Consider the following 16,211-nt stretch of genomic DNA (forward strand, 5'->3'; position numbering starts at 1 on the left):
CCTGCCCTCAGATGGTCCTGCATTAGACAGCAAGTTAGACAGACTCTAGACCAAAGAATGGTCCCCTGTCTCTGGAGAGGCTGCAAGTCCAAGATCAACAGGTGTAAAGGGGAGAAAGCAGCCTGAGAGCCAAGTGGGCTCCACCTCTTTATCCTCCAGTGACGTAGCACACACACAAGACTCCAAAGAGATGGCAGGAGGTCTTTCTACGGGGCAAAGTGGGGTCAGAGCAGACGGTTTCCTGCTTTTTGACAAGTAGGGAATTCATAATGGGTATGAGGACCTGGCAAGGAGGAGGCTTACATTAGAGGTCAGTGTTGTCTGCGAGCCCGCACCCCATTCCTTATGAGAGAAACCTGAGGACTGAGGGTCTGGAAATGACATGGCCTCATTGTCAGTACTCTGACCCAGGTCCTGGGATTGCTTGGCCTGGGAAACCATGAATTACGTAAAAACCCAAAATCTCAAAGATTCTTAAACTCAACAGAAACACAAGACATTTAAAGCTGTGCTTGTGTACTTCCTTCTCTCTTTATCCTTTCTCACTTTAAGTCCGTCTGCAGAGTGATACCCACCTTTCACGAACTCTTTCCCTCCCTCTGACTTGAAAGTCCCCAGGGCTCCTGGACAACAGCCTGAGAGGGTGGAGGTCTCATTGGTAAAATGCAGTAAGTCCCAACTATGTCACCTGCCCTCTTTTGTTTCCTTGGGAACTTGTCATGCAGCATGAAATTTCGACCATCATAGTTTGTCATCTTTGGGTTCAGACTTCCTCCAGGAGGCACCTGTTAAAATCCATAGGTGCCACTGGTAAGTAAAATGCATGAATACATCTATTCATTTGTGCATTGATTCAAGGTCAAGTGGGTGGATGTCAGATGCAGGTATTGTGCTGGGGTGTAGGCTAGAAGCCATATGGTCTCCTTCTTTGAGAGCAGCTTCCAAGTGGAGGGATTGAGACACACAGCCATGCTTAGTATGTGTCATACCTCTGGAATCTCTGGGGAAAAAAATGGAGCCCTACAGAGAGGTAGTGAAGGAAGGAAGTGGCTGCAGGCTTGAATACCGACAAAGGACAGACGTGGGAAACTGGAAGATGATCTCCAGGAAAAGTAGGATAGAAAGTCCCAGAAATTCTGATACATTTCTGCCCTCTTTCGGTACCTTCTCTGGGCGCTGTTAAGTAGGGTCATATTACAGCCCCCAGTTTACAGATGTAGAAACTGAGGCTCAGGGACTGCAGGTGGCTTCCCAACAGCTATTGATCACAACCTGTCATATGTAAGCTAACATGAAGGTAGACTGGCAAGTCTTCTGCTCTGAAATGCCAGTATTCAATGTTTGCTCTTTCGTGATGAGGGTCACTATGGGAAATAGTGAGACCCGAGGCTGCAGCAGCAACTTGGTTACAATTCTGGCTCCTACCTCCATGGCTACCCCTGCCCAGGAGCTCCCCCATGGGTCTCCAGAACCAAGGACTCTATCTCACCTCACCAGGAATAAAGACAGGTGCAGGTCATGGGGACACTAGGGTCTTGTGTGTAGAATCCATCTCTATGTTCCCAACTGAGAGGAACATGAAATACATCCCACATGGGACGATTGGGGTGTTGTCTGATAGCTACTGACAACTTAATTCACTCAACTAAACCCACAGCCTTTCTTTTTTCTTCTTGGGAACAAAACCTTTTATAGAAACTATATGATTTCATCTTCCTCCAAAACACATACTTGGCTATGATGATTTTCTCACTCAGCCTTATATGACCATCACCTGCCCTATTCACCTCAGGACCTGGTCCAGCTGGTTGGAATCTATCCCAATGGCGATAGGCTAGTCATTTCCCGGGAATAAAATGTAGCCAGTGCCACGTCCTAACCAATGCAAATGGCCCTGCTCTGCAAAGGGGAAATGACAGGAGGCGTGATCTTTGTGTCCCTTCATTCACAGCCAGGAAGACCTAACAGGAAGCGACGTGTATACTAAGCTTGTGAAGGAAGACATGTGCCTGAAGATGACCCTACACCCCACGTCTCTCATCTACTCATCTGCGTCCTAAAGGGCTTGGCATGTACTTTCAAAGCTCTGTTCTCAATGCCTAGGGCACAAATGTGACTAAAATCCAGACAGTATTCAGGTTGAAGACAGAGACAAATAGGTAGTTATAGAACAGCCAAGGTGAACTAATTATACAAGTTTCAGAAACAGAGTGTCTTCAACTCTAAATGGCTTATCTTCTCAGTCCTTAGCAATGAGTCAGAGTTGAAAATCAAATAACACTCAGGGAGGCGTTAGGCTCACTAATAGGTGAACAGGGTGTCAGGGACTCAGTGATGCAAGAGGCACTGTCGGTCTGCTATTCCTGTCCTTTTATATTGTTTGCCCAGGTGGCTCCTCTTCTGGGAAGCCTGTCCTGATGTCCACTGGCTGAAAGAATTGCCCACCATATGGGGAGGCAGTGTTACTCTGGAGTGATTTGTGTGTTGGACTCAAACTTCACAGGTCACAGTCTGGAGTGTATAAGCAATGAAAGCAAGATTATGTGTCTGTGTTATATCTCTGCCCCCATGCCCTCATTCTTCTCAGTAGGGCAAAACTTGAGCATGCCATTTCAGGGTAACAGGTGATAGCTAAGTTTTGGTGGCTTGGGGAGGTGAGTAGACAACTTCTCAGGGTCTCCTAGTATCAAGGGTGGGGAGGTAGTGACAGGACGTTCTGTCCTGGCCTTAGAGGAGGTGGCTACCTCCCCCCAGTGTCACTGTATGTTGGTTGGGATCCATGCCTGCTGTGTTCAGGCCACATGCCAAGCCCTGACTATACAAAAGTCAAAATCTTTGCTCTCACGAAGCCTACACTTAAAGGGGAAAGAGACATAAACAAATCATTTCTCAAATAAATATTGAGTTACATATCAGGACATGTATTATGAAGTAGAAGAACCCCTTACTTAAGCTCCCTTACCATTGATATAGTTGACTTTTCTTTCTTTCCTTAAACTCTGTTCTCCTTGAAAGATATGAAGGCAACAGAATAAGCAGGGCTTGATGCATTGGGAGTGTGTGACCTTGGGCATCCCTGGGTCTGTTCCCTCATCTGTCCGTGATGGAAATTGACCTGAATTCATCTAAAAGGAACTTATTTCAACCACGTGGTCCCTTCACTGCCTGCCTCTCTCAGCCTCTGCGTCTGTGGAGGATTTTCTAAACATTCCCTCCATTATTCTTCTTCCCTTATATGTCATTGAGGGTCCCCAAGTCCCCCAGCCCAGTCAGGAACCAAGGGTTCCTGCGGGCAAGATGGAGAGCCAAGATGGAATCGGATGGACCTGGGAGAATACAACCAACCATTTAGGTCTTGAGCTCTAAATTCTAGACTGGCTTCTCAACTGGGGCTGCAGAGAGGGGCATACACCACACACACACACACACACACACACACACACACACACACCACACACCACACACCCCCCCGCATAGAGCAAGACCTAGCCTCAGGCAAGGAAAGTTAACAATTCCTTGTTTTCTAAAATTTTTTAATTTTTAATTTTTTTAACATCTTTATTGGAGTATAATTGATTTACAATGGTGTGTTAGTTTCTGCTGTATAACAAAGTGAATCAGTTATACATACACATATGTTCCCATATCTCTTCCCTCTTGCGTGTTGTAAGTACTCAGCCTTCATTAAGTGATTCAATTCCCCCAACAAGCCCATGAGGTAGGGGTTGTTATGATCTCTCTTTTACAAATGAGCAAAGCTGGGCCACAGAAAGATGAAGTGACCCACTCAAGGATGCATCACTAATTACTCAGAGTTGGGATTCAAATTTAGATTATCTAGCTTTAGAGCCCAAGGTCATAAATTAAACCAGGCTCAGCCTTGCCCAAGAATTTAATGGGGGGCTATCACTAAAACCCGGATCTTCCAAGAGGGTGGTGAGCAGTGCTCTGCCCCAAACCAGAGACAAGGTGACGTCCCCTTGCAAGCCCATCGATGACAGCTGGGGTGAGGTAGGAGAGTATTTTTTCAGACCCACACACATTGCACCATAGAGAAAGCCCCTCCCCCACGCCCCGAAGCAGAAGCACTTCCATACACTTCACAGCAAAGGGAAGAGGAGGAGGAGGAGGACATCCTCAGGGCTGCTCACTTTCTACTCCATCCTGAAGGGTCTCTTTCCTGATAAACTAGCCACTAACATCTCTACCACCCTGTACACCGTATGAAGTTCTTTCATGCCTCTCTTAATTGATCGTCGTGAAAACTCTGTGACATAAGTAGTATTGGGATTATTTAATTCCCACTTGACAGACATGGAAATAGAAGCTCAGGGTGGAGAAAAGTCCTGCCCAAGGAATTAAACCATGAATCCAGATCGCAGAGCCAGATCTTGCGATTCTAAATTGTGCCTATGGCTTGTTTGCTTCGATTCAAGGGGCCTCCTGAAATAACTATGCAGGTTATGTCATCTTCCCATGGGATAAATATTTCCTTCCACACATCCCATCATGCTTCCACTCTTGTTCCAAATGCTGCAGAGCTGGTTGTGACTACAAAAACGATATGCACATCCTTCTACCCGTTACTAAATTGGGTGTTCACTGCACTTTTGGTGTCAGCAGTTAGAAGATGTAGCAAATGGTTCAGACATGTCACAATCAGAATCATTTGGGTTTCCAGGAGAGCAGAAAGTAAAAAGTGATGAAAAGGAGTAAAAGAGGAATCAGAGAACAGAGGCAAATATCGGACAACCATATGGAAGGGAATGAATGAAACAGAAGTGTAAGATGAAGGGAAAAAAAGAGGGTCTTGGGGCATGTTGGAAAAGAAAGAAAAAGCATTGGTCTCTCCTCATTGCTGCAGTAACTTCCTAACAAGTTTTGCTTGACTCTGTGCTGGCCTCATCCAGGGAATTCCCTTCTTAAGCCACCCGACAGAGCCTGGTAAAAACAGATCTTGTTGCAATGGTAAATGGGAGTGTTTTCTTAATTTCACTCTTAGATTTTTCATCATTAGTGTAGAAGAATGCCAGAGATTTCTGTGCATTAATTTTGTATCCTGCTACTTTACCAAATTCATTGATAGTTGCAAATGAAGCAACTGACAAAGGATTAATCTCCAAAATTTATAAGCAACACATGCAGCTCAATAACAAAAAAACAAACAACCCAATCCAACAATGGGCAGAAGACCTAAATAGACATTTCTCCAAAGAAGATATACAGATTGCCAACAAACACATGAAAGAATGCTCAACATCATTAATCATTAGAGAAATGCAAATCAAAACTACTACAATGAAATATCATCTCACACCAGTCAGAACGGCCATCATCAAAAAATCTAGAAACAATAAATGCTGGAGAGGGTGTGGAGAAAAGGGAACCCTCTTGTACTGTTGGTGGGAATGTAAATTGATACAGCCACTATGGAGAACAGTATGAAGTTTCCTTAAAAAACTACAAATAGAACTACCATACGACCCAGCAATCCCACTACTGGGCATATACCCTGAGAAAACCAGAATTCAAAAAGAGTCATGTACCAAAATGTTCATTGCAGCTCTGTTTACAATAGCCAGGACATGGAAGCAATCTAAGTGTTCATCAACAGATGAATGGATAAAGATGTGGCACATATATACAATGGAATATTACTCAGCCATAAAAAGAAATGAAACTGAGTTATTTATAGTGAGGTGGATGGACTTGGAGTCTGTCATACAGAGTGAAGTAAGTCAGAAAGAGAAAAAGAAATACCGTATGCTAACACATATATATGGAATCTAAGAAAAAAAAATGTCATGAAGAGCCTAGGGGTAGGCTGGGAATAAAACACAGACCTACTAGAGCATGGACTTGAGGATACGGGGAGGGGGAAGGGTAAGCTGTGACAAAGTGAGAGAGTGGCATGGACATACACACACTACCAAACGTAGGGTGGCTAGCTAGTGGGAAGCTGCAGCACAGCATAGGGAGATCAGCTCGGTGCTTTGTGTCCACCTAGAGGGGTGGGATAGGGAGGGTGGGAGGGAGATGCAAGAGGGAGGAGATATGGGGATATACATACATCTATAACTGATTCACTTTGTTATAAAGCAGAAACTAACACACCATTGTAAAGCAGTTATACTCCAATAAAGATGTTAAAAAAACCAACAAACAAAAAAACCCCAGATCTTGTAACATTCCTCTGTGGTTCAAATCCTACAACCACTCCCATCATCCCCAAGATAAAATCTAAGTGCCTCAGGGTAGTATCTGAAGACTCTTCTTCATCTGGCCAAGAGTGGCTTCTTCAGACTTGTCTTGATCCCATCTCCTCATGCATTTGGCCAGAAGGAGCGAAGGGGAGAGGGCATCTCAGGATGGGAGAGCGGCCCACGTTTACCATCATCACCATTGTTGAGTGTGCTTCTCATTTCTTGGTTGAAAAAGACAGGGTCTAAATCAAGCCAACTTTCTTACTGCTAATAAAGGAGTGATCAGATCCCAGGCCAAGATAGGGATCCTCTGCGTCTAGGGTCAATGTCTCACCCTGGTCTGGTCAACAGGGGGCTGGAGAGCGTGCAAGGCCTCTGGAAAGAGCTACTGGGCTTTGCAGGCACCACAGTGACCTGTCTTGTACTTGTTAGGGTACATTCTCGGGATGTGAACATTTTAACTGAGCTAAAACTCATATGGCACAAAGTTAACCATTTTAAAGTGAACAATTTCATGTCATTTAGCACATTCACAATGTCGTGCGACCGACACCGCTATCTAGTTCCAAAATATTTCCATTACACCGAAATAAAATGTGTGCCCATTCAGCACATGCTCTCCACTCTCCTCTTCCCAGGCCCTGATAACAACCAATGTACATTCTCTCTTTATGGATTTGTTTATTCTAGATGTTTCATATAAATGGATTCATGTAATATGTGGCCTTTGTGTCTGGATTCTTTCATTCACGTTTTCAAGGTTCATCCCTCTTGCACCATGCATCAGTACTTCACTCCTTTGATGGCTGAATACAATTCTATTTGTTTATGAAAAAATTAATTAACAGTCAATCTCGGGCTTCCCTGGTGGCGCAGTGGTTAAGAACCCGCCTGCCAATGCAGAGGACACGGGTTCGAGCCCTGGTCCAGGAAGATCCCACGTGCCGTGGAGCAACTAAGCCCGTGCGCCACAACTACTGAGCCTGCACTCTAGAGCCCTCGAGCCACAACTACTGAAGCCCCCGTGCCTAGAGCCCGTGCTCCGCAACGAGAAGCCACCGCAATGAGAAGCCTGCACACAGCAACGAAGAGTAGCTCCCGCTCGCCGCAACTAAAGAAAGCCCACGTGCAGCAACAACGAAGACCCAACGCAGCCAAAAATAAACAAATAAATAAATAAATAAAAATTAAAAGTTCCCTTAAAAAAAAAAGTCAATCTAAGAAAGAAATAGAAAATTTTATTCGAGCCAATCTGAGGATTATAACCTGGGAGACAATCTTTCAGAAAGCTTTGAGGACCGTTCCAACCATTAGAGGTCAAAGCACAGTTATGTAAGTTTTTGAGTCAAAGGGTTATACGTCAAATGACATACTGACAGTTTACACAAGCCAGATCTGCACATTGCAACCCCTTAGGAGATTAAAAGGATTGTTATCTCTAAGGAGCTATCTTGCTGGCACCAGAGAAAATCGCTCTTGACGATGAAGCAGGCATTCCTGTGTCTTCTAAGGAGCTGTGGTTAATGCACATGCACAATGCACTCTAAAGGGGGAGCGGGGGGCTTCCCTGGTGGCGCAGTGGTTGAGAGTCCGCCTGCTGATGCAGGAGACACGGGTTCGTGCCCCGGTCCGGGAAGATCCCACATGCCGTGGAGCGGCTGGGCCCGTGAGCCATGGCCGCTGAGCCTGCGCGTCCGGAGCCTGTGCTCCGCAACGGGAGAGGCCACAACAGTGAGAGGCCCACGTACCACAAAAATTAAAAAAAAATAAAAAAATAAAAAAATAAAGGGGGAGCGGGGCCCAAATGGCAGAGAGGGAATTTTGGTTTTATAAGATTTTTTTTTTTCTTTTGATGTGGACCATTTTTTAAGTCTTTATTGAATTTGTTACAATATTGCTTCTGTTTTCTGTTTTGGTTTTTTAGCTGTGAGGCATGTGGGATCTTAGCTCCCCAGCAGGGATCCAAGCCACACCTCCTACACTGGAAGCCAAAGTCTTAACCCCTGGACCACCAGGGAAGTCCCAGCCGAGAGGGAATTTAAGGTATAATTATTTTTTTTCTCATCTTGCCTTAAAAATAAGTTTGTTTCATCATATTGTATACGACATATATAACCATTTGTTTATCCACTCATCCATGGATTTTCCTTGTTTCCAACCTTTTGCTTTTGCGGATAGTGCGGCAATGAACACTAAGATACGTGTACTGGTTTTGAGAAACTGTTTCCAATTCTCTGTTATCTCGCCAGGAGTGCGGTTGCTGGGTCACATGGTAATTCTGTGCTGACCTTGCTGAGGAGCTGCCAAACATTTCCCACAATTGTTGCACCACTTTACAACCCCACCAGCAATGAATGAGCCACCCAATTTCTACACTTTCTCACCAACACTTGCTTTTTACCTTATTTTTTATAGCTGTCTTAGTGGCTGTGATGCAGTAACGTTTCTGAAATTTTGACCTTTTGTAACCACAAAATCAAAACGTCCAAACGGTTAAGAATCTGTAAGAATTTGCCAGGGATAGAGGCGGAAAGCGGGGAGGAAAGGGTATGGATGGGAACCTGCCCCAGGAGGTCCCTGAGCTTTCTATGGACTCCAGGGACACCTATGCTCCTGTTGTGTAGACAGTCCACTGAATGTGACTGATATGCGGGCGCTGGGTGAGTTATTAAAACCCTCTCAACCTCAGTTGCCTAATCTATAAAATGAGCATTAATAATGATGTCTTTCCCTCTTAAAGGAGCCCAGATCAGACCAGACCCTGGTCCGTGACCTGAAGGTTTTGGGGCCTGATCTGCGAGTCGGCCTCCCGGTGGCTTTGAGTGAAGAGAACATGTGACTTTGCCCATCAGATATTGGACCCTCAGCAGACCCTCTAGAAATGTTCACTCTTATGAGCTCATAAACTGTTCAACTAGAGCTAAAAAGGACAAGAATTATAGCGTAACCACAAATTATGGAATGTATCTTCTGTCAGCAAGAGGAGGAGACATGAGCTCAAGCTGTAGTGAAAAATCATTAAAATGTTGGGAGTTTGCTGAACGTGAACGTGAACTCTTCATTTCTTTCCTCCTTATTGCTTTTAAATGGCTCTTTTTACCACTGCTGTGTGTGGAGCCACTGAGTCATAAATGTTCAGGACATTATTTCCTGGATTCTAATTGGGGCTGGAGGGTCTGTCCAGCTGTGTGAGCTCAGGGCCCCTGTAGGACCTCAAAGCCCCCTGGGGGTGATGTACCTCCCTCTCTCCTCCTCCTACCCCGGGGCAAAAATTGTTTCTGAAGTTTCCAAACTTGAGTCCATTGTTGGCCGAGAAAAGACAGATCCCAAGGGAAAAAAACAACAACAAGAAGAATCAAGAGAGTTCATTCCCTCCTTACAGACACGGTGTATTTATGAAATTCCGCCTGGATGAGCTGCACGTTCCTCCGCCAGTTCCTGGGGGTACTGGCTGCTACTGATTAAAGGCTGCCCCGCTCTCTAGAGAATCTCCCGGGGCCAAATTGAAGCCTCTTCACCTGGGAGCTTGTGCCTCCTTGGGGAAAGAAGACCAGCCTATGACGGGGTACAAAAGGCTGGCCTGTGCCTCCAAATGGGATCTACTCTGCATTACAAATCTCTTTCAGGCTTCCTGTGGAATCAGCCTCCACAGAGAGCACGTCTTCACCCAGCTTTACCCCTTGCCTACTCCGCTCCTCTCATTCCCTTCCCCTGAGATCACTCTCTCAGTAAACTCTTTGTGCCAGAGCCCTCAGGCCCTGCTTTTGGGGAACCCGACCTAAGACAGTGGCTGAGCCCGAGCTAATGTGTGCACAGTGGCGTTCAGCTGAGGGGCACAGAAGCACTGAAATTCAGCCCCAACTCTGTGGGCCAAGCAATGCAAGGGATGGAGGGCTTGTCTCATTTGCCCAAAGCCACTGATTAGTCTAGACTCAGTCCTGGACGGACAGTCCTGGGATTTTAAACTCAGGAGCTCCAGCTTCAGAGCCACTCCTTGGTCACGGTGTGGCGCTGCCTCCTTAGAATAAAATAAGACAAAGAAAACTAAGGTGAGAGAGTGGGGAGAGCTGTATAAGCCCAAAGGAAGCTGCCTTTGTGACCCTCTCCCCACAATCACAAACGTACTGAAGAATCTTTTGAAAGAACCATTTTCCTGACCCATCTCACAGTAAGTCGCCAACCTGATATTTCACACCCCCCGAGTCTCCCACAGACGACGACATGTCTACATGACCACGATACGACCTCCAAGTCAGGAAGTTAACGCTGACACATCACTGCCGTCTAACCTCAGAGCCCCCAGTTCCCCACCTGTCCCAACAACGTCCTTGTAGCAGAAGGACCCAGCCCTCGAGCTGCGCTGAGATGTCGCCTCTCTGTGGTCTCCTTCGTCTGGAACATTTTCAGTCTATCTTCGGTTTTCAAGACGTTGACTCCTTCGAAGATTCCAAACCGTTACAGACGAGCAGGAGAATGTTCCTCCGCTTGGGTTTGCCTGCCTCTTCTCCGGATCTGCTTCAGGTTTGCCTCCTTGGCAGGAATAGCACACAGGTGAGACGAGTTCTTCTCACTGAGTCCCATCAGGTGAAGCACGATCGAGTCCCCCCGCCCCCGAGCTGCTCTCTGATGAGGAAAGGGCTGTCTGCCAGCTTCCTCCGCTCTGGCTACCCCTTCCCCTCTATAATTCACGGGAATTTTGAGCAGCACTGCTTTGAAGCTATGTAAGTTTCCTCCTCAAATTGCCATTCATTCATTAATTTATTTACATATATCTGCATGTACTCATGTTTTCCTATTTTCTTGAATGGCTTAGCAGCTCTTACTATCCTTATTTATTATGCTGCTCTAATGGTCCCTGATTTGGGCAGTGGAAGCCCCTCAGGCTGGCTTCTGGGTCCTTTGGACACATGCCCCTCAATGTTTACATTTCCTTGCTTTCTAGCCCAAGACGGTCCATTGTCATGATGTACTTTCCCAGCCCTGGAATCAGCCATTTCTCTAAGGAGCCCAATTCCTTTCAGTGGAAAGTGATATTTATAATCCAAGATCTAGGCGCAAGGTATGCTTATTGCTATTAGGGTGTTACTGTTTCTACACTATATCCGTGGAAAGCAGTAGGTGTTACGTGTTTTTGTAGTTACACAAACACACACACATACCTATCTATATCTGTAACTCTCTCTCTGTCATCTATCATCTATCTATCTATCTATCTATCTGTCTATCTATCATCTGTCTATATCATCTACTATCATCTAACTACATAGAAAAGCATGGATTTAATATGACCCTGCAATCCCACTTCTAGGCATGTATCTGGAGAAAAACATGGCCCAAAAGGATACATACACCCCAGTGTTCATTGCAGCACTATTTACAATAGCTAGGACATGGAAGCAACCTATTTCCATCGACACAAGAATGGATAAAGAAGATGTGGTACATATATACGACGGAATATTACTCAGCCATTAAAAAGAATGAAATAATGCCATTTGCAGCAACATGGATGGACCTAGAGATTGTCATACTGAGCGAAGTAAGTCAGACAGAGAAAGAGAAATATTGTATAACCCTTATATGCAGACTCTAAAAAGAAATGATACAAATGAACCTATTTACAAAACAGAACCAGACTCACAGACTTAGAGAACAAGCTTATCATTACGGGGTGGGGGGATAGTCGAGAGTTTGGGATTGACCTGTACACACTGCTATGTTTAAAATGGATAACAAACAAGGACCTACTGTAGAGCACAGGGAACTCTGCTCAATGTTATGTGGCAGCCTGGATGGGAGGGGGGTTGGGGGAGAATGGATATATGGCGGAGTCCATTTGCTGTGCACCTGAAACTATCACAACATTGTTTTGTTTTGTTTTTATAAATTTATTTACTTAATTGTTTTTTATTTTTGGCTGCGGTGGGTCTTTGTTGCTGCGTGGGCATCCTCTAGTTGCCGGGAGCGGGGCTACTCTTTGTTGCCGTGCGTGGGCTTCTCATTGCGGTGGCTTCTCTTGTTGAGGAGCACGGGGTCTAGGTGCGCGGGCTTCAGTAGTTGTGGCTCGTGGGCTCTAGAGCGCAGGCTCAGTAGTTGTGGCGCACGGGCTTAGTTGCCCCACGGCACGTGGGATCTTCCCGGACCAGGGCTCGAACCCATGTCCCCTGCATTGGCAGACGTATTCTTAACCACTGCGTCACCAGGGAAGCCCTCACAACATTGTTGATCAGCTATACTCAAATATAAAATAAAAACTTTAAAAAAAAAAAGAAAAGCATGGATTTACACTGATATGTTCAGTTTCAATCGCTGACTCCACGGGGTTTATTCCGGTTTTCTCCCTCTCTGAATCAGTGGCTCTCTTCTCCAACAGTGAGAATTCTGCCTTCCACCATCCTTTATATGTTTACTTACTTGATCACCCCTCCTTTATGTACCCAAGCCATGATCCATCCTTTTCCACTCATGATGCCCCCTCCCCTTACCCTAGTTGGGTTCTCCACACCCTATTTAGGCTCTGGCTGCTGTTACAGGCCACCCCTGTGAGTGGGTATTTTGGATTCCCACACCCAGGCCGGGCTTCCATCCCTGTGGACACCCTCTATTCCCTACTTTGTCTCTGACTTGGAGTCACTGTGCGCCCTTCTCTGCTTCCGCGCTGCAGGGAGAGGCTGCCCATGTTCTGTGCCCCACTTACTGGCTTAGGGCTGGATTATCCAGGAAGGCAAGGCAGGGGAAGGAAAAGGGAGGGAAAGGAAGAGCCCTGTGCTGCTTCTGATACCAGATGAAACTGACCAGTGCTGGTAGCCTTTCTGCCCAATCAACTGACCAATCAGCCACCTTTATTCCACGTTCATTGCATTAAGACAGTTGGGAGTCGAGGACAGAATACAAAGAGGTATGAAAACATACGTGGCTCCGGGGCTTCCCTGGCGGCGCAGTGGTTAAGAACCCGCCTGCCAACGCAGGGGACATGGGTTGGAGCCCTGGGTCCGGGAAGATCTCACATGCCGTGGAGCAACTAAGCCCGTGTGCCACAACTACTGAGCCCGCGTTCTGCAACTACTGAAGCCCGTGCATCTAGAGCCCATGCCCTGCAACAAGAGAAGCCAACACAATGAGAAGCCTGCGCACTGCAGTGAAGAGTAGCCCCCGCTCGCCGCTACTAGAGAAAGCCCACTCGCAGCAAAGAAGACCGAACGCAACCAAAAATAAATAAATAAATAAATAAATAAATTTTTAAAAAGAAAGAAAGAAAACATATGTGCTCAAAAACAGGTAGATTTAAACTACAAAGGTAGATTTAAAAGGCAGATTTCTAAGCACTGGGCAAAGTCACAGCCAATGAACTCTTACCTATTTAATATGTCAACCTGGAGTTTTTAAAAGGCCCCACCCACCAGGGATTGTGACGGTCAGAAGCATTTAGCCCCTGAGTCTCCCTGATTCTGCTGTATACATTCCCCCTAATGTGCACAAAGGCATCAGATAATATTTTTGTAAAGAGGTATTTATTGACTTGCTCAATGTAATATTTAATTTAGAATATTCAAAATAAAATCTGTGACATAAATGTCACTACTTCAGTCACCACAATCATTCTTATTTTCATTAGAGTTTGTGAGAAATTTTCATTCTGATCAGTGCTCAGGAGGAGTAGATGGTCCTAGGAGAACCCATGAAGTCGAGTACCCAGCGCTTACTTGTCACCTCCTTTATAAGACGCAATATATAACACTCCACATAGACAGTGAGAAAGCTAAATGATTGTGCAGAATACCTAGTCATCCATCAGGGGAAGCAGGTGAAGCCCATCTTCATTTAATGGTTTTATCACGAAGTAAGTCAAGTCTCAGGTGTTCTCGGATACAGCTTCCTTGAGGATCAAAGCCCACGTCCTTCGAGAAAGTCAGGCTCCACTTATGGTCGCATCTCTTGACACAACCTTTAGAACAATAGGTTTTTGCAGTTGCGTAAGTCCTCGAGTGGACAATTTCAGGGGGATCTGCAGCATTTAAACAAACACATGAGAACCGATTAATGGAGCCCCACCAACAAAAAAAAGCAAAGTAGACAAGATACATTATGGACAATCATGTTTTCTTTACAAACATGTAAAAGCTACTTTTAGCATCATGTATATTTGATTTTTTTTAAACTACCGATTCAGTATGTTTGATAGATAGAGGGACAGATATAGGGACAGCCAGGATGTCTATATTTTCTTGACTGAATGTTAATAGTTTGTGTCTTTCAGAGACTTGGTCTATTTAACGTATATGATAAAACATATGTGAATACAGTTGTTCACGGTATTCCCTTTTCATGTCCTATCAGAATTTAACTTCCATTTTTATTGCAATATAGTTGACTTATAGCAGTGCTTAAATTTAAGGTGTACAGCATAATCATTTGACTTATACATATATTATCAAATTATTACCACAGTTTTGTTAACATCCATCATCCCATATAGATAGGAAAGGAAAAGAGAAAGAAATATTTTCCCTTTGTGAGAACGCTTAGGACCTACTCTCTTATACCATACAGCAATATTAACAATAGTCATCATGTTTTGCATTATAACCCTAGTATTTATTTGTAACTGGAAGTTTGTACCTTTTGCACACCTTCATTCAATTTTCCCTACCTATCTTTGATTCTTTATATTTATTCTATAAGCTGTGTCAAGAGGGAGAGTGAAAGCATTCATCCATCATTCATTCAGCAAAATAACTACTGAGTACCTATTCTGTACCAGGCTTGATACAAAATCAGGTTGGCCTGTGTTCTTTATTGATTTAAGTTTTAAGCAAAAATACTGAGTTTTAAAAACATATCAGATTCTTGGGCATTACGGCAAAATTTCTCAGAAAAGGATATAGAGGTAATTTTGTGTGTGTTGGAACTTACAAGGTAATCCTGAGTAGGTGTTACAATTTTCATTGTAAGCACATTCCTCCACTTCTAAAGCATCCAATCACCTTTCCCAGTAGAATCCACCCAGTTTCATGATGGGAAGAGGTCGTTGTGAAGCATTATGCCTGTTTCTTAACACCTGCTGGCTCCAAGTGTGGTGCGAATGGTGAACTTCTGACGACCACAGTGTTTGGTCTGAGACTTTTAGCCCCTTTCTCACCCAGTCGCTCCTCCAGAGTCGGGGGAACCAACAGTGACCTTCTAATCTCAGTTGACTGACAGGCAAGCAAACTGTCGTGGAGGGAGAAGCGCCAGCCTGTGGGTGCCTGGGTGGAGCTTCAGGGAGCATCTGCCCTTCCCAGGGGTGCCAGAGGCCCCCTTTCTCTCGGGGCTGAGTCCCCTGTCTGTACACACCTACAGGACGGCCACACAGATGCCCACACGTAAAGTGGAAACAGTCTCTATCCTCCTCTTCCCTGAGAAAGCCTACCCAAGGGGAGGAGATGCTTATTAAATGTGTGACTCCTAGAAATAAGCCTTCTTATAGGGCCGTACTTGAGATGAAAAAATGGTAACTGTTCTTTGTGTTCTTCGGAGGAGAGATTCCAGATCTTTCTATAAATGTAACACCTTGTTATTTTAAAATTTCGAATGACATGCATATATGTCCCCTGCAGATAGACATACACATGTACACCAGGCATGTACACAAATGTCATCTGTTAAAGTTCAAAAGTTCAAATTGTTCACAATTTGTATCCAAGAACTCTAATCAACTGCACATCTAACTCCTTAAGCATTTGCTGGGCGACTGGGAGGCATCGTTCAGAGTTTACAAAAGGAATAAAATGAGGAGCTAGAGTTAAGGGCATTCTTAGGGGCAAAGAGAACATAAGAACCAAACTGGACGGTTCCATGACCAAGTGTTAAGTTAAGGGATAGGATCCATGATGCCAGCCTGTGGTGCCTGATAACAGAGCCGAGGGGAGAGATGGGCTGTGGACTGGGTGGGGAAGGCTCCATGGAGGGCCCCGGGATTGAGCTAGAACTTGAAGGGGGAGAACAGAATCGGGGGGGGAGGGCGGGGCA

At 45.0% G+C, this 16,211-nt stretch overlaps 2 protein-coding genes across 4 annotated transcripts in view; both read right to left on the reverse strand.

Annotated features, from left to right (window-relative positions):
- The window catches only part of LOC136791942 (cytochrome P450 3A29-like), a 62,208-nt gene extending 48,140 nt beyond the window's left edge, over nucleotides 1-14,068 (reverse strand). For all 3 annotated transcript variants that reach the window (XR_010836325.1, XM_067012148.1, XM_067012147.1), the window contains exon 1: nucleotides 13,984-14,068. Coding sequence is in view for 2 of the 3 variants with exons in the window: in XM_067012148.1 (XP_066868249.1) it covers nucleotides 13,984-13,991 (8 nt within the window). In the remaining variant the exon portion in view is untranslated. The remainder of the gene's footprint in view (nucleotides 1-13,983) is intronic.
- Nucleotides 14,069-14,106: 38 nt separating this feature from the next.
- LOC131740689 (cytochrome P450 3A29-like) overlaps nucleotides 14,107-16,211 on the reverse strand; it is a 40,755-nt gene continuing 38,650 nt past the window's right edge. The window contains exon 13 of the mRNA XM_059036799.2: nucleotides 14,107-14,208. Within this exon, the coding sequence (XP_058892782.1) occupies nucleotides 14,113-14,208 (96 nt within the window). The 3' untranslated portion in view covers nucleotides 14,107-14,112. The remainder of the gene's footprint in view (nucleotides 14,209-16,211) is intronic.

This window comes from Kogia breviceps, chromosome 14 (genome assembly GCF_026419965.1).
Source record: "Kogia breviceps isolate mKogBre1 chromosome 14, mKogBre1 haplotype 1, whole genome shotgun sequence".
Classification (NCBI taxonomy): domain Eukaryota; kingdom Metazoa; phylum Chordata; class Mammalia; order Artiodactyla; family Physeteridae; genus Kogia; species Kogia breviceps.